At 38.4% G+C, this 25,349-nt stretch overlaps 2 protein-coding genes across 4 annotated transcripts in view; one reads left to right on the forward strand and one right to left on the reverse strand.

Moving 5' to 3' along the window:
- CNIH4 (cornichon family AMPA receptor auxiliary protein 4) overlaps window positions 1-166 on the reverse strand; it is an 8,164-nt gene extending 7,998 nt beyond the window's left edge. The window contains exon 1 of the mRNA XM_015620915.2: window positions 34-166. Within this exon, the coding sequence (XP_015476401.1) occupies window positions 34-102 (69 nt within the window). The 5' untranslated portion in view covers window positions 103-166. The remainder of the gene's footprint in view (window positions 1-33) is intronic.
- Window positions 167-185: 19 nt separating this feature from the next.
- Window positions 186-25,349, forward strand: part of NVL (nuclear VCP like) — a 38,133-nt gene continuing 12,969 nt past the window's right edge. Inside the window, exons 1-18 of one of the 3 annotated variants that reach the window (XM_015620916.3) lie at window positions 186-281; window positions 2,182-2,255; window positions 2,803-2,855; window positions 2,946-3,042; window positions 3,892-3,946; window positions 4,472-4,738; window positions 5,549-5,672; window positions 5,958-6,034; window positions 6,311-6,445; window positions 7,895-7,996; window positions 9,781-9,898; window positions 10,389-10,533; window positions 12,795-13,065; window positions 15,303-15,521; window positions 16,096-16,200; window positions 16,947-17,009; window positions 18,169-18,288; window positions 18,963-19,062. In XM_015620916.3, the coding sequence (XP_015476402.1) occupies window positions 225-281; window positions 2,182-2,255; window positions 2,803-2,855; window positions 2,946-3,042; window positions 3,892-3,946; window positions 4,472-4,738; window positions 5,549-5,672; window positions 5,958-6,034; window positions 6,311-6,445; window positions 7,895-7,996; window positions 9,781-9,898; window positions 10,389-10,533; window positions 12,795-13,065; window positions 15,303-15,521; window positions 16,096-16,200; window positions 16,947-17,009; window positions 18,169-18,288; window positions 18,963-19,062 (2,182 nt within the window). In that variant the 5' untranslated portion in view covers window positions 186-224. Of the gene's footprint in view, window positions 282-821; window positions 947-2,181; window positions 2,256-2,802; window positions 2,856-2,945; window positions 3,043-3,891; window positions 3,947-4,471; window positions 4,739-5,548; window positions 5,673-5,957; window positions 6,035-6,310; window positions 6,446-7,894; window positions 7,997-9,780; window positions 9,899-10,388; window positions 10,534-12,794; window positions 13,066-15,302; window positions 15,522-16,095; window positions 16,201-16,946; window positions 17,010-18,168; window positions 18,289-18,962; window positions 19,063-25,349 lie in introns of those variants that run through there. The other 2 variants (XM_033513279.1, XM_015620917.3) reach the window with 2 other exon arrangements.

The following is a 25,349-nucleotide window of genomic DNA, read 5'->3' on the forward strand; positions in this document are numbered from 1 at the left end:
CGCCGCGCCCCCCACGCCGGAGGAGCAGGATACGAAGTAGACGGAGAGGAAGATGAGGGCGCAGCAGTCGATCAGCGAGAAGATGAAGACCACCGACTCCATCCCGCCGCCGCGCCCGCCGCGCTCGGGCCCTCCCGGCCGCCGTAGGCACCGCCCCGCCCGGGCGGGCCCGCGCTGCGCGGCACGCTGGGAAATGGAGTTCCCTCTCTGGCGGGGTGGCGGCCATGCGGTGCCGACCCGGCCGCGTCTCCGATCCCCGGCTGAAGCAGCGCATCAAGCAGGTACCACCCGCCCGCCGGGGCACCCTCGGCACCCCCGGTACCACCGGTACCACCGGCAGCCGGCGGGGGATCGTGTATCCCCCTCTGGCTGAGGGGCCTTGAGCATCCGGCCCGCTCAGTAGCAGGAGAGGACCAAACCCCGGCCCCTGCCTCTGAGGGCTTTAGAAAAGCCTTAAAAAGGCTTTAGAAAAGTCTATTTGTTTATTTCATTTATTTTAATTTTCTCTATTTATTTTTCTGTCATTCTTCTGTCCTCTTTAGTAGTCCTAGTCTTGAGGCTGGCTTCACATGTAAAATAAATAGGGCAAAAGAAATATACTCGAAGTATTCATATATATATATATATATATATATAGGTATATGATGCGTGTATGTATATACATACAGATGGTGTGTATCTCTGTGTATATATATGCAGATATAGATATATATAGATATATATTTATACAGGTATGTGTGTGTAAATATATGTGTATAAATGCGTGTGTACATGTATGTATTTGGACCTTAGCAGGACCTTCTTCACAGAAAGGGTGACTAAACATTGGAAGGAGCTGCCCAAGGAGATGGTGGAGTCACCATCCCTGGAGGTGTTTAAGGAAAGACTGGATGTGGTACTCAGTGGACACGGTGACACAACTGGACTTGGTTGTGATCAGTCCTAGGTTGGACTTGATTATCTCAGTGGTTTTTTTCCAACCTAAATGATCCTGCAGTTCTGTGATATTGGCAAATGCTGTTTGTGTTTGGAAATGTGTACGGTGATTTTATTGACTAGCTGAGAAAAGGGAAAAGGGGGATTACTTCCCAAATACATGTAGGAACAACAGGGAAAACTGTGATTCCTTCAAGTGGCACAGTGCTGTGTCTTACGATAGTTTATAATGGCTTTGCACCTTGAACACCAGGTTTCTGAGCCTCTGTATAAGGGTACTCCACTTGTAATTCCTTAAAATGAGACAGTGACTGCTCAAGGGAACTTGCTTGGTTTCATTCAGAAGGTTACATTGAATGTTGCTTGACTATTCCAAAGTGGAAAACCCAGGTGGGTTTATGCTAGCCTTGATGTTTCATGCAGAGCATGCCCATGGGTGATGTGAAGTGTAACATAATTTTAAAAGCTAAATATGTATTCAGTTTAATTGTTTTGTATGGAGTTATTAATGTAAATGAGGGTTTGAAATCCTCCTTGCTGTGGCATTTGTGATACCAGATCTTTTAGGATGATTCTGTATTTTCCTCCTCTTTTTTTGAGAAGGAATCCATCTTTATGGTATCAAAAGTTCTTGCTGCTGATTTGGAGAGTGGGGGAAGAAAGCAAGTGGGGTACAGTTGTACATGAATTTTAGTACATTTTCTCATGTTTGAAAATGGGTTGGATTAGCTGCTATCAGAGCAGTAAAAAGGCTTGATAGAATTCACTTTATTAACATTGTTCTCTATAGCATTCTCTGAAATGTCTTCTAAAGATTTAACTTGTTCTTATGAGAGCATCCATGCTGATTCATATAGATAGTTTCATTTTGAGGGCAGGAGATCTAAACCAACAGGAGGATTACTGAGAGGAGCCAAGACAGTAAGATGGTGTGTGGGCTACAAAGTCATCTTTCTTGCTAAATAAAAGTAACAGAGTTGGTCCAGCAGAAGTCATCAAAGCCCCCAAATGCAGGATGCTGCCTGTCCCCAGGAAGCAGAGCTCCTAGTAATCTGTGCTTTAATAAGCATTTCCCATTTCATTGGGAAATAGTGTCTAGTGTGTTGCAAGACAGTGATAAGCTGATTCTGATTTTCATTTCAACTTTTAAGGAGGGCAAAATTTAAAATAGGCATATTTGGTCAAGCTGTTCTGGTGAAGTGACTGACAAAGATTTTATTCCCTGCTTAAAATTCTTCATTTCAGTATCTTGCAAGTAGTAAATGTGGGCAGTATGTTGACATTGGAATTCTAGCATCTGATTTGCAGAAAACCTACAGGTGAGCCAAGATTTGTCTTCTTATATCCTGTGTTGTTGAATAATTAGTTTGTTCTTTTGCATTCATTATGGAAGTTATAATTTTCTTTATGTTGCCTTCATTACCAGTTGTTGAGGTTGATTGAAACAGTAAGATTGTTTCCCTTTGCTGATATAGTTAATGACTCATATTTTATTAATTCATTGGTATTACAAGATCTAGTTGTGGTTTGGGCTTTTTGTGGGTTGATGCTTTTCTGTTTTAAATAAAAAGCTGCAGATTCATTGCAGCATGTTGGGGTTTACCCCAGTGAGTTTAAAATATGAGGGAAATAAGCACCTCAGTGCAGACATGGAGGGGGAACAGAGGATCCAGTCAGACTAATACCTTGCTTGGTTCCTCAGCAGGATGATCATGTTTTTTGCCCAGGTAGTTCTTAATAGGAGCCTGTGTGGAAGCTTGGGAATCAACTTCCTGTGTACTTTTTCCACTGGGAGTGATATTATGTTGAGGGAGAAATCAGTTGGTGTAACATGTTTATTTTGTGGTTTGTTTTTTTTTTTTTCAGTGTAGATTATGGACGAAGAAAAAGAAATGCTTTTAGAATACAAGTTGCAAAAGGTAGATCTGTTAATATTGTGTCCAAGATGCCAAATTCTTTAATTATGCTTTGGTTGTTAATTTTTAACATAGTTGAACTTTTTCTTGCAGTGTTTGAAATAATCAGTAATGAAGAAGAACGCAAAGATTTGGCAGTTTTAGAATCAGAACATGTGTCAAAAAGAGCAAGACAACAAGAGAAAAATGAGTAAGAATTTTTACCACTGGATTAATGATGCCATTGCTGTTAACATTTCTTTAAAGCTTTCTGTGTTTGGTATATTACATTTTGGTTGTTTCAAGGTTACAGGTGGATCCTTGATTTCCCGTAGGCTTGTCTTCTTCAGAAGTTACCTGCAGTCATTGGAAACTTTTCTGGTGCAGAAGACAAGCAGATATTAGACCAAATCATGATTTCTCTGGTTTTGGGAACATACAGCCCTGAATTAGTGGACAACCTTATGGCTTCCTTGATAGTTTCCCACATAATGCCCTGTTCCTCATGTGTTTCAGTTCCTTTGTTTTGTTCTTAATCGTTCTTGGGTGTGAGAGGTACTGACCACATGTGAGAGATAAGACTACCAGACAGGCTATTCAGAGTAAATCACCAGTGGGTGTGAGGTTGGAATGAAATTTTCTGACTACTAACCCTGTCCATAATCTCATGGAGTGTTCTGTTTTCTGTAACCTGGGATAGATATTAAGGATCTCATGGGAAAGTGGGACACTTGTCAGAAGGCTCAGTCTGGATCAGCAGTGATTTGCTCCTATTTTCCTTGGTGAACTGAATCACAATGAACCTACATCACTTTTATATAGGTCTTTCAGATAGGTTGGCAAGTTGATCCAACTCATCACACACTTGGAAAGGATGCATTTTTTAACTTTTCATAGTAGAAGATTGAGAGCATGGGAGTCAGGAATTTGTCTCCAGCACTAGGCTACCTGCTGTGATTATGGGGAACCACATTGTAGAAATCGCTTTTGTTTTACAGATGTCTCACTTGCAGTTCTGCTCCGATAAATTAACAGTTTTTGTCTTTCCTTCCCTGTTAAGGACTACTGGAAGTGGCACAGATGACTCTGACTATGATGATTATCCAGAAGATTTAGTAAGTTTTATTTTATTACGATTATTTGTATAATATATGATTCTATGTTGTGAAATTGCGCTTAAAGAGTTTAAAAGGGGAGGTAGAGATAAGGTCTAGTCAGAGTTAGCAATTCCAACTGACAGTCTGTGCAGCTGGAAAGAGGCAGTTTTCTGAAGGAAAAAGAAGAACTTGTGGGGAATCACTTTTGGGAAGGCACACTGAGAGCCTGAAGGACTTGCCTATCAAATAGATGAAGTGATTGAAGGAACTGACATCTCCAACTCCTGCCAAAAGAGGTGCTGTCCCATTAACAGGAGTCATTACAGGGTAACTTACAAAGGCTGCTGCCCCTTCAGCCAGCACATGTAGGTTTATATGCAGTCATTTGGTTGGCAGAGGAGTGGGTTGGAAGATGCATTGCCTATTTTCTCCAGCAGTGATAATGCTGAATTATGCTTATGAAATAGTTTTCATTGACCTCTGAATATAAACCAAGTTAAAACCTGTCCCACGTGTTTTCTTTACCTATGTGTAAATCTGCAGTCTACAAATCAGATGAACAGTTCCCTGCTAAGCTTATACAAGAAAGGAAATCCTGATTCTGTTCCACCCACTCCAAAAAATGACCCAGTGGAGATGTCTCCTCATGTGAGAGCAGCACCTCAAACAAGCACCTTTGTGCCAGAATCCAGAGGTGAAAGACGGATCTCTGATGGTGGCTGGTTCATTGATAAAACTCCTGATGGGAAAGACTTCTTCATTGACCTTTCTGAGGATGGAGAAGGAGAGGAAACAAAACTGATTTCTGAGGTACTTTGTGTTTCACAAACCCAAGGTGTTCTAAGTAGATGCATGCACAGAATTGCATTTCAGACATATTTTGTACAGAAGGTAGAAAGTCACCAAATAATGAGTTTCTTCCAGATTTTTTTGAGGAAAATGTAGTTCTCAGTATGAAGAAGGCTGAGATGAGTGCCCATACTGAGAGAAAGATGAGTGGAACATGGCTGTTGCTTATTGCATTTGCCAGTGACCAGCCTACCTGGTCTGTGGCTTGCTGCAGCCACAGCAGGTAGTCTTCCTTAGCCAATATAAAGTCTTAGTGACCCTGGGGAAAACAGGAAACTTTTTTTTTTCATTTCTTTTATCCTATAATAGTCCTTCTCTCACATGTACTTGTGTTAGCACTGAATAATGTTTTCTTGCACCCCCTTGTGACTTAATAGAAATAAAAATTATTTCCAATGGAGTAAATACATTCATATAGTTGTATTCATCCTCAAAGTAGATTCCTCCATGGCATGCAAATAAGTGGTGTCTGATTTTGGTTATTAGTTTTGAAGGGGTTTGCTTGGTTTTGGTTTGGTTTTTTTGTTCATTACTATGTTCTCTTAACAAAAAAAAGTGACTATTGTAATTAACCCATTTAAAAACAATGCAAATCCTAAGGACAAAAAAGAGTTTTTGCAAAAAAGAAAGTGTAAGTACCTGCCTTGCTTGTCTTTATTTATATAATTTGTGTAAGTTAAGCATCATAGACACACATTTTGTTCTTTTAACTTTGCAGAAGTTCACTGACGTGGAAGATTTTGTGTATATAATTCTGGTTTTATGTCCTAGAAATCAACAGAATTTTCTGTCTTGGAGAGTGAAAGAAAGAAGACAAAGGGTAGGAGGGCAAAAAGAAAAAAAGGAGAATTTCAAGATGTAGATGGAGAAATTGAATCCATGTTACTTAAGAAAGGTGAGAGGTTATTTTTGGTGTGTTACTCCAAACAAAGAGATGGCTTTAGACCATGGAATCTGTTATCAGAGGAGTATTTTCTGATGTGCAGAGAAATGACCTCAGGTAGTTTTTGAAAGAAATTCAGCCCTAATGTTGTACTAGAAAAATATTGCAGTCCTGTGTCTGCTACTAAAAAATATTACTCTGTGTGCTTATCTATTTGTTTAGGCTGAGTGTATTTTGTTTAGTATTAGCAAGTATATTTATAGCATGGCTAAATTTGTGTCTTTTCCTCCTTAACAGTGAGAAATAAGGGGTCAGAGCTTTACCACCCTTCAGTGAAGTTTGAGGATGTAGGAGGCAATGATGAAACATTAAAGGTTAGTTAAAATTTTATTGGTGGGCTATAGGATGCACTGAATAAAATGTGTCATGAAAAATGACAGAGAAGAAATATTGCAGAGCTCATCTTCATGGCATTGAGCAAAGCTGCTTATACCAACAGCGAGGTTGTTGGTTTTTCTCTGATTAATCTTTCTGTAAGCTGTCATTGAATTCAGATTGTTACACAGAACTTGTTTTACTTTGCCCTGCCTATAAGAATAGCAAATACTTATTTCTGCAATTTAAATGGAGATTTCTCGTGTTTTTAACAGGAAATCTGCAAGATGCTCCTTCACATCCGTCATCCTGAGGTCTACACCCACTTGGGAGTTGTTCCACCCCGGGGCTTTCTTTTACATGGGCCACCAGGATGTGGGAAGACACTGCTGGCACAGGCAATTGCTGGGGTGAGATGGCTTCACATTTACAGCTTCTTCCTTTTCTGAGTTGCTTTTAGAGAGAAAGAGAATAATCTTCTTTCAGAACAGACTAGAGCTTTTCATTTTAGCCATCCGATGATAGTCTGAAATATGTTAATCTTTACTTCCTTTGTTTGAATTCCATCTGAATTCATGTATGATAGAACCTCATACATAGAGTCATAGTGGCAAGGTTTTATGTGTGATTTAACTGTTTGGAAGCATTCTCAGAACAGAGCAATATAGTCACAGGTGTTTTGAGAAGGGTATAAATGAAAGATAATTTTGGCTAAATTACCGTACTGTTTCAAGTTTAGACTCAACTTTACCACCTTTTATGAGGCATGACATTAATTCTTTTGGGTGACACCTGTTGAACAGCTGATTTCTGAATTCCAGGACTGGATCTTGCCTGTGTCATATTGATGTTTTCAGAGCACATGACACTACTGGTGTTAATAGTTTGTGGTGATGGTGAAGCTCTGCCACTGTTCCTGTTTTGGATATAAATCTAAGGACTTTTAAGGGCTCTCAGTGATAACGATGGACATTCCTTTTTCTTTAATACAGTTGCTCCTTAAATGATACTGGTTATAACCTTAGATTTAGATGTGTGTAAATTACTGACTTCTGTAGTGCAGATAAGGAAAATACTGATACTTATTCCTGAAATGTTGGTTACACCCTTCTGGCATTGTTTCAGATGTTTTAATTAGGAAGATTTAGATGGTTTCTTTCTAATGCCTTATTGTAGAGTGAAGCCCTTTGAATAATTTGATATTTAATGCTTCAGTAAGTATTTGTATGCTGGAAGGGTACTACATTTGAGGAAAGAAGCATGTCACAAGTGAAAATCTTTGAGATGAAATAAATTTAATGGCTGCTTCTTAAATAGTCTTTTTCTTAAATAAGAGATTTTCAGTAGTGCTCTTTTAGGCAAATTACCTTCTTTCAGCACCAAAGGGTCTCTGGTGTCCTTGAGTTGCATAGATTAGGGTTCATTCTCTTTTATATGTTAATTTAGGGATAGTTTTCTTTTGTATGTAATTCCAAGAACTTGAAATAGGCTGCACCAACCTGTAGCCCTACTGTGCTACAGTCTATTAAACTGCAGTTCTATTTATTTATTCTTAATAGCAGAAAACTTTGAGTGTGAGCTTTACAAGTGTCTTACTGTACAATCCTGCACAGATATTTCTGGAACAGACTCTGGGAACCAAACTCAGTGAGGAATACCTTCCAGACTGCTAAGCAATGCTTTGTTCCCCATTTTAAGTTGGAGGATGCTCCTTATTTTTTAAAAAAATTCCTAAAGATTTAGTCTTGAATATGTAATTTGTAGGCTTAGAAGATGTGATATTGAAAAATATTTGTCCTCAAGGCAGCCAGCATTTCTAACCTCTGCATATATTAAAAAATGTTCCTTGTTTCTTCTAGGAGCTTGAGCTCCCTATGTTGAAGGTGGCAGCAACAGAGATTGTGTCTGGAGTGTCAGGGGAATCTGAGCAGAAACTGAGGGAACTGTTTGAGCAAGCTGTGGTAAGACACCCACTGGAAATAGCTCTGTGAATTATTTGTCTTTTTCTTTGTAAAGATTCATACTTTGTTGTTGTGGTTTGAATTTGAGTAAATGTGAGTGAGTGAATCTTTATCCTGCTACACACATGGGTTGTCTCCCCTTCTGTGACCAGAATTCCATTGTACTGTCATGATGTCACAGAGCACAAAGCTTACTGTTCTGAAGCCTTGACAAAAGATTGTTCATCATAGGATTGTAAAAAGAGCAACATAAATTATTTACATATTTAGATCTGCTTGGCTTGATATATAAAAGAAAAAAAATGAAGAGCAGTTCATTGTGCTTTTTTGTTACAAGAGGTTTTTGCTAATTTTGTATGGCATGGAATATGAGTAAAAGTGAGAGATTTTAGGCTTTGGCAGTCCTTTTGGTGAAAAGCAGGAAATCTGGAACAAACATGATAAGAGCAGGAGAAAAGTGGAAAGTAAAGTCTTGCTTTGGTGTGACTTCAGGGAGCAAAGAGAACGAGACAGGTTGAGATAATTTTAATTTAGAGAAATGCAGATGTTTCTGGTTCTTAGTATGGAGCTGATTTGTTATTTCATGAGGTCAGTTTTCTGTTCCTGACCTCTGATAATGTTCTGACTTTATTTCATTTTTCTACTCTCCCCTGAAACTGTATGTAGGTATTTAAAGTATGCCCCCAAACAGGGCAAAAAGGTTGATTGCAAAGCTGCTTGTTATGTTTCCTGTTCATATAAATTTTAATTTTTGGAGAGCCTTGTTAAGAAGTTGTTTAGAATAAAATTGTATAGGTTATGGCAAGCAAGGAGTTTTTAGAAATTACATATGTTTTGTATGTGTAGTGATCAAGGGGAGGTTGCTCCAAATTACTGTTTCAGAAATAACATCTATTGCATAAAATATGTCTAAAATAAGATCTCTTGACTTTCTGATAGTCTCTTACGCTCCCTTAAGTAGTTTTCGCAGCAGTTTTTGTGCAGGGGAAAAGACGATTCCTCGTTTTTTGTGTGCTGTGGAGTTTTTGGGGCCTTTCCCCCTCTGTCACAGCGGGAAAGGGAATGACCACGAGATGGCGCAGCCGGTGCCTGGGAACACCCAGTGCGGGTTTTGTACTTGGGACATTTTTGGAACAAGATTCCACTGTTTTCCTTGAGTATTCCTTTGCACTACTTGTGCTTTTCGGGAATATTAATGATCTTCCATCCAGCTAAGCACCGTTATATTAGTTACACGAATTATTAATCCGTGTTATTGTTGGGATGAAGTTCATGGGATTTTAGAACACTTGTGGGAGTTTCTCACTGCTCATTTTTACTCTTTGAACATGGTTGAGCTCTCTAGTAGTCTTGAATTTCCATGACCACCTACTGCTCCTTTTGTTTCATTCTGTGTGTCAATAATGCTACTCTTGAAATTCCACAGCTCTAATGTCACTAACAAAACAAACAACAAACCACACCAGACCTTTCTTGTGTGCTTTTCGTTCATGGAATTCAGCAGGCAGTCACAATGGAATATTTAGGGAAAATGTAAGGCTACACAGAGGTATATTTAAATTTCAGAGAGTGTGTAGAGACATTTTAAATCTCATGCCTTAATTACTCCATAGCTTCAGATCAGTGAAGTTTCATAGTCTGATGGCTCTCCAGATTTGTTCCAGGACTTGATTGTACAGCAGATTTACAGTAAGAGTTACAGATCAGACGACCTGAAACATTTCTTTCTTGTAATACACCCTGCCAGTGTGATTTTGTAATTACCAATCTTTCTTGTTCCTTAGTCCAGTGCTCCTTGTGTCCTTTTCATTGACGAGATCGATGCCATCACCCCAAAGAGAGAAGTCGCATCGAAGGACATGGAGCGGAGGATTGTAGCTCAGTTCCTGACTTGTATGGATGGTGAGTTTCAGGAACAGCTGTGCTAAAACCAGATTATAATTATCAGCCTCACTGTCTGCTTCCCTTCAGTAGTGATTTCTGCTTACTTTAGAGGAGGTAGTGGCAAGAATTTTTCTTATTTTGATAAAGTTTGCCTGGGGAGTGGTGGGAAGATCATAATAAATGTGAAGGGGTGTTACTACAATATTTTGACAGTGGTTTGTCAGATTATATAAGCCTGTCTATTGTATAAACAGAAATAATGGGGGAACCTGTTAAATTAATTAATAATTAATGTATCCGTTAATTTTTAAATTTTTGCTTGATGACAGTGCAAAATGTAAGTTTTAGGTAGTAGAGACAGAGATGAGCAGCAGTTCAGTCTGACTGTTGATTAGTTTATCTCTGCTGACTACTATCGTGTGCTGCAGAAACAGAGTCCCACAGATATGGGAACCAAGTTTGACAGTGAGTATGAGTACTGACTTCCTTCCTTCCTTCTTTCCCTTAGACTTGAATAATGTGGCTGCCACTACCCAGGTCCTTGTTATTGGAGCAACAAACAGACCTGACTCCCTGGACCCTGCACTGAGGAGAGCTGGGAGATTTGACAGAGAAATTTGTTTAGGGATCCCAGATGAAGGGGCAAGAGAGAAGTATGTGTTGTAAAGTAAAACTTCCATTTTGATATGTTGATAAAGAAAATAATGTGTAAGTTAACATACAAATGAAGGAAAAGTACTTCATTGTGTTTAGTTCTGTTTGTACCTGAACACACCTGTGGATCAGCACACACTGAAAAGTTGCAGAAGGCATTAAGTGAGCCTATTTGTCTTTTTTGCTGTGCCTACATTTGGAGTAACTTCCCTTCTTGTGTGTAGAACTGCTTTTAACATTATGTTAACGGCTTTCCAAGAGCCTTAACAGTACAGATGATGGAGTCAAATGTACCTTTTATGTATCAGGAAGTTAACATTCTGTCTTTGGTGCTCCCTATGTAACTTAAATTAGGAACATAAATTAAGTAAAGCCCATTTGTACCTTAAGCAGCAAGCCTGGATTCTTCCATTCCTTTCCTCATGGAAATATACCAGTCCAGGCATAAAGCTGAGCTGCAGTCATCCTGCGTTGTGTAACTGTCCCTTTTTACTTCAAAGATCTGTGACTATCAGACTAAGTTAAAAGAAATAAATCTATTTTTGCATTTTTAATTAAAAAGGAACTGCTACTCATTTCCTCAACAGCAAAAAACATGGGAAAGGAAGCTTGAAAAACTTACAGCTTATCTTGTTATGGAAAGGAAAGAAACGTTAAAGGATAAATTTCTTCTTATTCTCAAATAATCTTAGTTTTAAGTTGGAGAGGCAAGCACTTCTGCTTGCAGTATTGTCCACTTTGTGTTGTCAGCACTCAGGCCATTATTCCACCCTAGGATTTTTCCCCTCTTTTGGCCATACCTCCATTTATTTTTTTCCTCCTTCCTCCCTTCTTCCTCCAGATTTACTGCCCTGTAATAATTATGTTCCTCTTGGCTGTGAGCAAGACATGCAGATGGTTAGAGGTAGAACTAACGAGTCACCTGAGGAGAGCTGTGATTGTCTGATAGTTCCTAGGAACATGTTAAAATGATGATATTCCCACAAATAGCACGGTACCAAAGGACTGGAGCTGTGAATGTCAGAGCCATCACAGGTTCTAGTGGAATCACAGGCATTCATATTATTGTTTGCTTGTATTTGTGTTCCTGGAGGTGTGGGCTTCAGGGACTGATGATTTTCTTTTTAAAATTCTTCCCTTCTGCTGCTTTCTGTTTTGTTTTGGGGAAGGCATGGTGGTGTTGGTTTGTTCCTTTATTATAAAATAAAGGGGTTGCATAGGCCTTATAAGTCCTCACAGTGTGCTGATTTAGTGGGTGAGTCTTGCTGAGGGCAAGGTTTGAACTGTGTAGTTGTGGTTCTGCAGCCTTAAGGGGTGGAGTGAGATGAGAAAGGGCACCTCGAGATCTTGCTTTACCTGGTGTTTTCTTGTGCAAATTCAGAATGGGCCATTTGTAGTTCTGAACTGTTTACACTTTGACTCAATTGATTAACTACAGGTCTTGTCAGACAGGTTGAAAAAATCTTGAGAAACAGGCTATTAGCCCTAATAAAGATTGAAAGGAGAGATGGTGGAACTTGCTAGTGGGGAGGAAAACAGATTAAATATATTATAATTTTAGAGTTTTGAAGAGTTTAATCACTTAGTTTTTTCATAACTTTTCTGTAGTTGCATTGTTTGATCTGGAAATAATTTGAAGTAGATTTTATTGGAACTAGAAGTATGTTACTGATCTGGACTTCTTTGGTTTCTGCTGCCTTTTAAAAATATTTTTGCTGTTGTATTGCTTTATTTTCCTTTCAGTGGTCAGGGTAAGATACTGAAGATTAAACCTTCACATAGTCTGATTTCATTTGATTCTTGCAGAATAGCTTGTTGTGGATGTTCTTCAATAAATAAATTTTTAAGAAGCAGCATGGAACAGACAGTGCAGGCTTAGGTTGTTAGGAATACAAGGTTAAATGTATCAGTGAATAACTCGTCTACATCTCTATGGTGCTCTGAGACCTAGCCTGTCAGTTTTGAATATAAATTAGGGTTGAAAGGTGACCTGTAATACTTTGGTCACCAAAACCACCGATAATGCCTGGTCAACGATGTTGGTTTTTGTTTAAGAAGTGACAGGAAGTTTATAGCACAGTTCTGTGGGTTTCAGTGTTGGTTACTTCCTACTTGAGCAAAAACTTCCCACTGTGCTCCTTCAGTTCATGTGGACTGAAAGAGATATTAAATACTGTTTGTTTTCATATGGAAAAAAAAAAAGTAACAGCTTTTTGTTCAGCTTTATATTTTTGGGTTTTTTTCCCCCTTTCTTGATTAGAATTCTTCAGACTTTGTGTCGAAAACTGAAGCTCCCAGAGTCGTTTGAATTCGGTCATTTAGCACGGCTGACTCCGGGCTATGTGGGGGCTGATCTGATGGCCCTGTGCCGTGAGGCAGCCATGGGCACAGTCAACAGGGTCCTGATAACATCTGAGGAGCACGGCAGGAAGCACACACACTCTGCTGGGAACACAGCTGAAGGAAGCCCGGGAATAGGAACAGATGTCCTGGTGGAAGAGGGCACCAGCCAACCAGAGCTTCCACCTAAGGTATGTGCTCCTTGAAGCATGTGTTTTTAACATCTGAAGAGCTGAGCCATTTTAGAGTTATGAAAGTCATTAATCATAAATTCTCAAACATCCACAGCCAACCTAATATTAGATTTAGATTTAGAAATTGCAGCTTCTAAGGCATTTCCTAATGACCCATTAGGAATGGGTCAAACCATTCAATGATTGGTTCCATTCAATGGATTCCCAAACCCCAGTCCTCCTAAAAGTTATGTTCATGTTTTATACAAGGTGTGTTTTTTTCCCTGGGATTTTTGGGGTTTTTGTGCTGTGTTGTTTTGTCTTCTAGCAGAGCAGAGTTTCAAAGTTGGCTGTATCTCTCTTCAAAAGTGTATTGCTTGTAACAGAATTTTAAAAGTATCAGACTTGCATTGAATATTTTGTACCAGCTGTTTGCTGTGCCCTCAGTGAAATGTCTGTGAGGGCCTGGGGCTCTTCCATGACCTGGTAGAGTTACAGTAAGCCAAAGTCTAAAAGTATTTATGCAGCCTTTGTTTGCCTTCCAGCTATGTGTTTACTTGAGGTAAGTCACACGTGGTGTCTAGTACCTGTAGCAGGTTTGAGGAAGAGAGGAGCTGTTAATGTGCAGCACAACTGGAACTCCGTTGCAGAAAATAGTATTTCAAGTCCCAGAATTATTTACTGGCCCAAGTAACATGAAGGTTAGTGAAGCAGAGAAACTTTATATAGATATCTTTGGTCCTGCTTCTCAAAATCTGGAGTCTGTATATGCCTTCATTATGTGTGGGCCTCTTAAAGATTTGTCTGGAGATAAGTGGGCTTAAATGCACATTGTGCTCAGGTTTTGTTTTTAGGAGGGCTGTCAAAGAGCACTGTTGCTGTGATGACAAAAATCAGTGTAGAAAGCTGTAGTAAGCCTTTGTATTAGTATAACATAAGCATGGTGCTCAAACCTCCCAGTGCTTCCCGGGGCCTGCTGTAGCCAAAAGAAGGTGGGGAGTGGAAGCTAGTTCCAGCTTTTATCAACATCACCCTGATCAAAGGGGTCATTGAGAATGAGGAAGTCTAATCCTAACAAAGCCATGTTTTGATAGCTGGCAGGAGGTTGACATAGTCTAATACAGGGTATTGTCATTAAAACCCTTGTATTATATTTATAATGGAAAAATAAACATACAAAACCTTTAAAAATCGTTCACACAATTCGAGTAAACAAACCCAGTGGTCTTGGCTATTTCAGAGTTTCTCTCAATGGCTTTTTAAGAGGAGGGAGGACTTAAAAGGAATATCAGGCATTCTAAGCACTTGTATTTATTTGTGGTCAGTTGTAGAGCTGTCCTAGCTGAAATTGATAGGAAGTGGTACTTTTTCTTTATACTCTTGTAGAAAAAATGTTGAAACTTAAAAAGAATTTTTACATTTATTTTTTCTCTCTTCCATTTCTTATAATGGAAGTCAGTTTTACTTGTAGTGCAGTATCAGTTTGCTTTGATGCTGCCTTTCTATATTAGAATGGGGATGTATTTATGTTGTGAAGATCTAAAGTTCTTTGATGAAGTGTTTTCTCAGTTCCCAATATGGAAGTGACTGGAGAAATTGGAATATAGCTCCCTTGGTCACTGTGGTCTGCAACATGGGCCAGTGCAGAAAAGTATCACCCTGCTTCTCTGTCCTGTTTGCCCAAACTTTTATCAGGGCCTGATTGCAGAATAAGGTCTAACCAGGTTGAGGAAATGAGTTGTCTTGAAATCAGATGATGTTAAATAAAAGTGGATGTTCTAGAAGTGTGTTAAGAGTTTTATATTCAGTTTATACAAAACTGAATATTCTGCAAATTGTTGGAATTGTGCTGTCCAGCAGTTTTTCACTTTCTCTTGAAAGCAGTTCCTTGTTAAAAGCAGAATTAATACATATAAATACATATTTTGGAAATTTCAGCATGGAAATAGCTTTCTCCTAGTCAATGTGGGAGAAGCAGTAGGAAGAACTAGAAGGCAAAATACATGTGCTAGCTCATTTTCTGTATCATCTAAATCAAGATTTTTAGGCTCAGCTCAGTGCTTTCAGACTGTTAAATGTACACGGAGCTTCCCCGAAACATTTTTATCATTAATAGTAATTTACATATTTTATGTGTATTGTACATAATAATGTGATTGATAGTTGAATTATGGCTTTGAAAAAGCCCTTTAAACGGCTCTGATTGTCTAACCCAGTTGCATAATCTTTTTCTCTCACTTTCCATGTACCTTAAGGATGAATTGCAGAGACTTTTGGATTTGCTGAAGGAGCAAGCCCCCTTGCCTGAGGAGCAGCTGCAGAAGCTGTGCATTGAGATGAATGATTTCATTGTTGCACTGTCATCAGTGCAGCCCTCTGCCAAGAGAGAAGGCTTTGTCACAATCCCTGATGTGACATGGGCAGACATTGGAGCCCTGGAGGATGTTCGGGAGGAGCTGACTATGGCAATATTGGTATGTCCTAACCTTACTTCCAAAGAGCTTTTGCACTCCCCCCCATGCAGGAAATAAAAATGTTTGTTTTCAATATTTATTTAAGGTATAGGGGTATTTTTCAATATCTTTATTTAAAACAGTCAAGTTTATATAATTCACTTCAGAATTTGTTTCAAGTCTGGTGTTTGTATTTAATATTTTGTTTTTTGTATTCATGCTTTCAATGTGTATTGCTCAATCTTTAAGTATTCTAAAAGTTGTGTACCAATAACCTTGGTTATGCAACTGCCACACAAAGAATTGAGAACTACTTAGCTGGAAGCTTAGCAATCTTGCTGCTAATCAGAGGGAAACTTAACCTTAGCACTTTTAGGTAACTTTGGTGAATAAAATCTTTTCCTTTTAATAAGGCTATTTCTCCCTTTTAGGGGTAATTAGCAGTGCAAGATATTAAGGTGCTGATTGAATCTCTATTCTTTTAGTCTATAAAAAAATTGGAAAAAAGAACTTGCTATGAATAATTTTCTGTAACTAAAATGAAAAGTTTCATGTTTTCTTTATGCCAGAGATAACAATGATTATTTCTTTTTAGGCACCTGTGCGAAACCCAGAGCAGTTTAAAGCTCTGGGCCTGACTACTCCAGCTGGTGTCCTGCTTGCAGGTCCTCCAGGGTGTGGCAAAACACTATTAGCTAAGGTAATGCATTTTCTAAACATCATTAAAGACACTGGAGAATCTTCTTGAAATTGATGTTTTTGCAGGATGAGTCTGGATCATAGTGTAAGAAGTTGGACTTTTGCACCACATCTCATCAGAAAATTTAATTTAGGCCTTTGTGCTGAAGTTATTTGATTTTTCTTGCATAAAGTTAGAGCTTTGCATGAATGGAGAGGGAATTCCTGCAAAACTTGAAGGAATGAAGTTGGTTAAGGAAAAAGTAGCAAAGATGAGAAGAAACTATTGGATAACCACTCCATGGGATATTTTACTGTAACTAAATTATATGTTTGGGAGTACTCTGCAATTCTTACTGAAAATACTTCTGTTTTCCTTCTTGAGCATTTCAGTTCTTAAGGCATCTCCACATAATGCAGATAATTGTGCAAATTTCAGATTGTTTCTCATTTTGTCTTCAGATGCTCCTACAGAGCTGAGTATCCCATAGTTACTGGACATTCTTCAGCTGGTGGGGGGATGGGTTGTGAATCTGGAGCTGTCTCGTCAGAGAGAGAGAATACATTGCTAAATTCCCTGCTCCCCTCCCACTCTTAATTGCATATAATTATACTTTGTACTGTTTTCTATATTTTGGGAACAGTTGCAAACTATGTTCCTTCCCTGATATTTGTTTATCAGTCCTTGGACAGAACCCAAGCAGACATGATAAATGTGTGTTTTATATCTGTATCTATATAATCTATCTGGTTTTACCTTTTTCACAGGCGGTGGCAAACGAGTCTGGACTGAACTTCATATCTGTGAAAGGTCCTGAGCTGCTAAATATGGTATGTGCTGATCATGGGGCTTTTGTTATTTATGGAATTCTTGTCCAAAATGTGGGGCAAACAAAATTCCTGGTAATTACACAACTGGTACTGGTGCAGCTGAAGTTGCTTTATTTAACCTCTCCTTAAAGTTTTTAGCAGTGAAGTTGTTCATGTGAAAAGAAAAAAGTCACCTGTGTAGCTTAAATACTTATATTAATTTAAATTACCTGGCAGGTAAAGCCTTCTTGACTTGAAGAGTTTCTGAATGACCAGCTGCATACATCACTGCTTTTCTGTAGCATGGAGGTTTTAAATGTCAACAGATAAAAGTGCTGTAGTTCAAATTTTTGAAGCACTGGACTTAGGAGTGCTGTGATGTAACTTCATTAGCTTTCAGAGTCAAGAGAATGTGCTGAACTGAGTAAGGTGGCTGCAGCTCCCACCTGGGGGGGCCTTTATCAGTAATGTGGAAGCTGAAACCCACATACTGGATTTGATTGATCTCTTCCCAGACATTTTTATATGTCTACTTCAAGTACTGATAGAGGCAGGAAATACAACACTTAAGTTAATGAGGAGCCAAACTTCCCTGTGGAATAGGGAGAAAATGGTTGGCTGTGGTTCAGAGACTGTCTTAACATACAAATTGTATCAAAACATGTTTGTTTGGAAGAAATTAAGTGTTTGCATTTACAACTTCACAGCCTCTGTTCCTGCAATTCAGCATTCAAAGTGAAATTCTGGCTGACTTTTCAGTTCCCTACCACCAAGCTCCTGTCTTTCAGCAGCAACTCTGTGAACTTCAGATGTTCATTGTGTTCACATTGCTCACTGGGTTTGTTTAAGAACAGCTGAACAACAGGGTCCTTAATTAAGACTGTATTTGTTAATTCTCATCACCAAAATGGTGGCAAGTTAGAGTTATTGCCCAGAAAAAAGGAATTACTTTAAACTCTGAATGTACTGCAAATTGTCAAAAGTCAGCTACTGACAGTTTCCATGTAAATCATGATCAGTAAGGAAACAGATAAGAGACAGTTGTCAGAAAAAAACAGATGATAGGGTTGCATTTCTCCCTTGCAAAGTACTTTAAATAGTGTTTAAAACTATTGATTTTTTTCCAAGCAAAATCTTAATGTCTTACATAGTTTAAATGTTGTTTCTCTTATTTCTTTAGTATGTTGGTGAAAGCGAACGTGCTGTACGCCAGGTGTTCCAGCGTGCCAGGAATTCAGCCCCCTGTGTTATATTCTTTGATGAAGTTGATGCTTTGTGTCCTCGGAGGTCTGACCGTGAAGTGAGTCTACCTTGAGATATCTCCACAAATAAATACTCTCAGTCACAGCTTTTGGGACATTGCAGACAGCAGAAGTACCCAGAAGGGTATCTCCCAAAAAAAGCAGTCCACTAGGCTTTTATTTGAGGGAATATATGTTGGTCAAGTTTTATAAAGCTTAATACTTTTTTCGTATGAATATATAGACAAAATATCCAGAGAAATTCAGGTTAAGCTATTGAGTTTGGCTATAGGATGTCAATACTATGGAATTACCATTTACCTCTCAGTAGCTCACCTGCTTAAAATGTTGTTTCAGAGGTTGCAATATTTAAGGACTCAAAAAACTGAATATTGAGAAATTTTGTGTGTTTTTGTTGAGGTAGATATCAGAATGACTAGTACAAGTATTTATATTACTACTTTAACTGAGTCCTTTAGTTTTGATGGGAAAGGTTTGCCATGTGTTAAAATACAGTTAAAATACGTAGGAAGCATGAATTTGGGATGGAGACATACTAAGAATATGAGAGAAGCAATCCACAATGCAACTACATTGAAAGTGTGAAAAAGAAACTTTTCCTTTGAGTAATATTTCAGTGCAGGGAGTTAGTAGATCTTTTGTTTCTTTTACCTTGAAATACTCACATTCCCACTTTTTCTTTGATTTTGTTGACAAATTTCTCCTTCCAAAGTCAGGAGCCAGTGTGCGGGTAGTGAACCAGCTCCTCACAGAGATGGATGGGCTGGAGAATCGGCAGCAAGTTTTCATTATGGCTGCTACAAACAGGCCAGGTAAGGACCCAGAATTCAGAAACAAGAAATCAGACGTCCTTGGTTCTCTTTTAGCAAAACCATGTGTTCCTAAATATTTGAATTCTGTAACTAAGCCTGTTCTGTGCTTAAAATTGCAGTGTCTGCTCAAATCCAAAGCTTTTCTGATCAGTTAATATTTTCCATGTTTATGTGGTATTGTGAGACAAAGCAATCTCTTTAAAAATGTTTCTTACTTAGCACCTGGTACCATTCCTGTTTTAATGTTTTGAAAGACCTTTGACTGCTGTGGATTATCTCCGTGCAATATAGAAGCAGAAAAGAGACCTAAAATGTATTTTTTTTTTTTTTTTTACTGCTTAAGTTGATTTTCTATCCAAAGCAGCCTTATAGTTTTCTGCTATCTTTTTTTTTTTTTTTTTTTTTTTTGTCTTAAGACATCTGTCTCATGTTAAGTCATTTTTCCATTTGCTTATCTTTTGCTTCCTGGGCTCTATGTTTCATGCTAGACTCTGCTATGAACAGTTACTCTCCTATTCCTTGATGTTCTTTGTTCCTTGGATATTGACAGCTGTCTGTGCTCCCTTGCTGACTCTTACAGTTTTTGGTAGCTCTTGCAATTCCAGCAGCATCTTCTCAGTTAATAAGCTACACACTGATGTCTGCTTTACAAACATCATCAGAGATAGAAAGACAACTTTCCAACTCTGTTTTTTGGTTTGTTTTGTGTTATGGAGAAGTCTTGTGTTTTATACATAGCAAGAAACTTGTCTTTCCTGAATTTGAATTCCACATAGAAGCTGTGGGTTGTAAGTAAAGGAATTTGTTGTCAGTTTAGAAAGAAACAAGTGTGAAGGTGTTGCACTTCCTCAGTTATGAGCATTTTTCTGAACATTGCACTGAAATGAAATACAGGGTTACATGTCTGTCTTGGTAAAACCATCCTGGTGTGGGTACCGGAATTCTGGAAAGAACCTTTGCACCTAGAACAGGTATTTGGCAAATTCCTGCTTACAGTGAGACACAATTATTTGTTACCTGCATGTATTGAGTAAGGACAAGATGCAGAGTTTTGCTGCTTAACAGGAAAAATAGTAGCATGGCTATTTTGGATATAATTTGGAAGATGAGAAAGTTAAAATACTTGATATTGCTGGTGTTCTATAAATTAAGAAATATTTGGTCTGAAATCATCTATAATAGGAATGAGGTGGGTTTTTTTTTTTTTCCAATGGTCAAAACCTTCAAAGATTTGGAGGAAGATCTATGTCTCGAAATCTTTGCACCATGACAGACTTTCAAACCTTCTACATGATAAAGTATGAGCAGTAGGGCTTAAATCTCTACCTGCTTGTACAAATTCTTTGACTTAAAGTGACAGGTTTTCCTGGCATGAGCTTGCTGGGCCTGAGCTATCTAATGCAGTGCAGAATAGAAAATAAAGGCTGTGCTATGTATAGATGCAGTTGGATGTACCAAGAGTGTTGGTGGCAGTGTCATCAAGTTGCCTTAGGAAAGAGATCTCCCTAAATTAGTTGCACTGTTGCAAGCATTTGTGTCAAGCAGCCCTATTTGGAAGTGTTTCTCAAGGGCTTCTCATCTAATTACTGACTTCTTGTTATCTCTGCCTGGTAGCTTGGCCTGGGAATTCCAGCACTTTAAAAGTGAGGACACATCCAGCTGTACTTCCTGCAGTGCCTCCTCAGCTGGTTGGGCATGGGGCTGATCCTATTTGGGCTGCTCTGTGTCACTGTTCTGAGCTAAGGATTCCTCTCATGGAGCCAGCTGAGTACAAGCACTCCAGCAGCTTCACCAGGGCCAAGTTAGGGTAAATATTGCTCAGATGTTAATTTCAAAATATAAACATTTATGTGTAGCAGGTTTGTCCCAGTTCCTTGATTTAGATTTATACTGATTCAGTGCTTGCTTGCAGGTCTGATTTTCATGCATATGTGAAATAGACACCTGTTCAGTTGTTAATTTCCCTCTCTATAAGCCTTCTACTAGGTGCATTTTTACCCTTATGTGGTTGGAAAGTACCTCTGGAATGGCTTGGGGATCTTTTTTTTTTTTAAAAAGTCACTATTGCCTTTTTCAGCTGCAGTAGCAGATGTACTGTTTGACCATACAGGAATAGTTAAAATTACAAAACTTTACCAAATAATGATGTTTGGGCTCATATTTGAGGGCAGCTGGGAAATGCGTAATGCATGAAATCAGCAGTGTATTATTAGTCAGTGACACTGGTGAAAAAAGGGGATTTGAGGTAAAGGTGCCAAATGGAAAGAAAATGCAAAGGCAGGGATAACAAATACAATTAATTTCTATTTATTGAATTTGTAGATGAATTTATGTCCTTCAATTTGGTGATTTTAGCTTGATAAATATACAAGGAGTTGTTTTGCCAGATTAATAAAATGTTTTTTTTAAGCTGGAAGATGCAGTTTGGATAGGATGGATGTCTTGCTTCAGAAGGACTGTGTATATGAATAACATTTTCGATAGGTTTAGACCATAATTTTTTCCTGTGATACCTGCATTTGTCAGTATGAGGAAATAGAGTTTCATCAGAACAATTTCTACTGAAGTTGTGGTTAAGTAGGGGAAAGTGGTTTTTCTCTCCTGTAGTTTATTCACTGTTCATGGGGCCTAGGAGGAGGCAGTGTTCACCAAATGAAGTTTTGATGGTGTGGTCTGGGTAGTTGAAAGGAGCACACTGCAGGCAGAGAGCAGTGAGGTCTGTGCTAGTAAAGCACTCTTAACCACCTTAAGAATGCAAAGCCCAAGCAGAGACCTGTAGGACAGGCATAGCTTAGACTGGCTACAATATTGAAGTAGTTCCCACAAACAATTAAAGTTGTGGTGCCTGAAAAGGTTTTTAAATCTTTGTAAGAAAGATTTTTCTTTCTTTCATAGCTGTGGTTAGTAGAGGTGCTGCTGGGGAGGGGAGTTGTATAATGTAAATCTAAATAATATGTGTCCCAGCAGAACTTCTGCAGTCTTCCACTGAGCCAGTGCTGTGAAATGTGAGATCTCATGCTTTTTAATCCATATTAGTATAATATATTGGGAGAGAAAATGGCTTTTCAAGAGGTTTCTTTTTTTAGAGTGATTGCATGTGTGGTGGCTTTGATAATTGGATGCTGGTACTGTTCATGACTGTTGCCATGTTCATGTTTGTTGTCAGCATTGTAGCCTGAAATCATTGTGCAATAGGAAGAGTCCTCTCTCATAAGTTATTATTACTATTGCTGTTACTATTATTGTTATTGCTATTATTATTGTTGTTATTTAAGAGTAGTTGCAGTTAGGATAGCAGTGGCTCAGCCACTTTTGGCATCAAGGTACGTTCCTGGCACAGTTGTTCCAGTGAGGTGTTGGCACCTGGGACAAGGTATTACTGTGAGATGGTGGTGGTTTATACCCCATGAAGACTGCCAAATTCTCTTTTATATAGCCTTTAAACACTTGGAAGGCTTTAATTCCCATTTTGGCAAAAGGGTAGGCACAATAGATTGATTCCTTTGTTTATTATCTAAGTATGCAAGTGGTAATTCTTATTCTGACAGTGATGAAAAAGCCCTTGATGTGTCCTAAAAAGCAGGATCTTTGGATGCTTTTTGCACTTACTCAATGACTTTGAATGTCCTCTGCACATATTTCTTGACTTCTTCTAAATTAGCAGGGATGCAGTATTCCCAACTCAATCTCTTTCCACCTAAATGCAGAATCAGTGTCAGACTTTGTCTGAAGAGGATTAAACTTTTAAAGCAATCAATATCATTAGAGAGAGAGGAGGGAAAGAATAGAGGGAGAAATGTCATGTCTTGTTAGTACCTTTATGGATCAGAATACTTACATTCTTTTCCAGCCTATTTACTTCCCCAAATTCAAGAGTAAATACTCCACAACTGCCAAACACTACTGTTAAATGAAACCTCTATTTTCCCACAATTTTCTAGCTACAAGCTTGAATTTCAGGATGGGATACTGCTACATAAATTGTGATGATGTCTTGCTTTTATTCATGGCTTCTTTCTCTAGCTTTCTTAAATTAATCTTGCAAAATTCCTCTTCTGCTTTTACCTTTGAGCACAATCCTAGTTTCAGTGAGTTCTATTTTTGTTAGCAAGTTTGTTTTCATTTTTTAAGAGCTATTCACCTGAACCACATGTTTTGAAACACAATTAAAAAAATAATCACCAGTCTTTAACAATAGTTACAGTTTGGGTTTGGGCATTGTTTGTTTTCACCTGTTTATACATGTTGCTGAATTAAAGGCAAGATAAGATCTAAGAAAAGCACTTAATACGTGAGGCATGGAACAATTTCTTTCATAATAGTTGTAATTCACACAAATTATATTTCTTCATTTCAGCAGCCCTTGAGTGTTTTGTATCTTTCAGAGTCACTTCAGTTGATAAGTGCAGCGTTCACCTGGAGTCTCAGAAAACCTTTTAGGGCTTCTGAGCCTGCATTTCAGAACATCACAAGTGGGAGGGCCTAGATCTTGTGTACTTCAAATATATTTTTAAAAGCTGGAGTGAGAGCGTGGGAGAAGTTTGATGAACTCACACAACAGCTGTCATTGCTGGTATGCACTGACCATGTGCATACTTCTGTAAATGTGCTTGGCTCCTGTACAGTTGAGATAAGACACAAATAATCAACTGGAAATTAATGTGGGACTGAGAGATTCTATTATAGAACAATAGGATGTCACTGTATAGAAATATATGCACAGGCACTTTCAATGGAATGTAATGATTCTGTAAGAATTTGCAGTAGTTTTAAGAGCAGTGTAGCAAACTGAAATGTGACATAATTCTCTAGAGGATACTGCCTGTTTGAACCCTTAAAAACAAAGCAAGGAATGGATGTACTGTAAATATCTTCCCATGTAATTTTGCCAAATTATTTGGAAAATTATACTACTGGCTTCTAATGACAGTCAACACCATTGACCACCTCAGAAAGGCAGGAAATTATTAACTGGACATTTCTCCCAATAGAAGTATATTCTGTCTGTGAGACAGCTGCTTGGAAAAGGAGTGCTGTGTTTTATCACATTTCCACGCTTCACTTTCCTTCCAACTTGAGGGGTAATAGTAGGCTTTGAAAGAGGTATCTGCAATAACTACCTTAATTTCATTAAAATGGTAAATGTTTTAAGATAATAGATATGGAGAGAGTGTTATGATTTACCAGGGTGGAATGCTTTGAAATTCCTCAAAGGGGAACCTCACTCAGCTCTTTTAAATGGATATGAAGTGCATCTTACGAGTGAGTTTGTCCAATGAATAAGTACTAATTTTCTGGGTTATGTGAATTGAGTTTTCAAGAACTTCAGGCCCAGGTCTGAACCAGAAGAATGAAATGAGTTGATTTATAAGGAGGTGGGGAGTGTAGATCTGTATTTCAGACTTTGGTGTGGTCTTGTTGCTGTAAACCACCATTACTGCAGCTTATCTAGTTCTGTCAGTCGTGGTAAATTTTTGAATGCAGGCAGTGTGATCATTTTCATATAAAAAGATGAATGCAACTTCAGACCACATTTTTTGTCTTCATATTGTTGGACAAATAGCAAGTACCATGTTCTCAGTGTGCAAAACAGTATTTTCCATAGCAAGCTTAATATTTTAAAAGATTATTTCATACTTTATTTTTGGAACATTAGAATAGGGCAATCAGCAAGTGCCTGGTGTTGTAATGCAGGCCCTATTGAGAGTATTTGTTTTGGTGTTTATAACAGATCCTTTGAGAGAACTTTGTCATCTTCTATTAATAATGTGACAAGAAACACAGAAACAGGAAAGTGCACTTGTGTCAAAAGCAAGACAAAGTGTCATTTGGAAGGATGCACAGATTTATAAATAACATGTTCTTGTCTGTGTCCGCTATGACAGGGATTCTGTTTAACCCTTGTTTCGTCTGGTCTGGATTAAATTAATACAAGTAATTCCTTTTTTTTTTTTTCCCTCCCCATTCTCATCACATTTGCAGTAGCTGATTTTTCTTCCATAGATGCTTCTGCCCATGACTGCTGTATCCTAGGGGAAAAAAATGCTTTTGTCCAAGAAAAAGATAATGAAGTTGTCCTTTAAGCATAACAGAGAGCAACTTCAACAAAACCATAAATAAGCATCTTTAAAAAGTGGATCAAGACCATACTGTGGTAGGATCAGGTAGTTCAATGCTTGACAGAGTTAAGCAAACTTTTTTCATTTGCAAAAAAACTGTAGTTTTACTTCCCTGCTGCTGTTTTAGGGCTTGGGTGGTGTCTGTTTTCTTTAAAACATCTGTATAGT

Source organism: Parus major, chromosome 3 (genome assembly GCF_001522545.3).
Source record: "Parus major isolate Abel chromosome 3, Parus_major1.1, whole genome shotgun sequence".
Lineage (NCBI taxonomy): Eukaryota > Metazoa > Chordata > Aves > Passeriformes > Paridae > Parus > Parus major.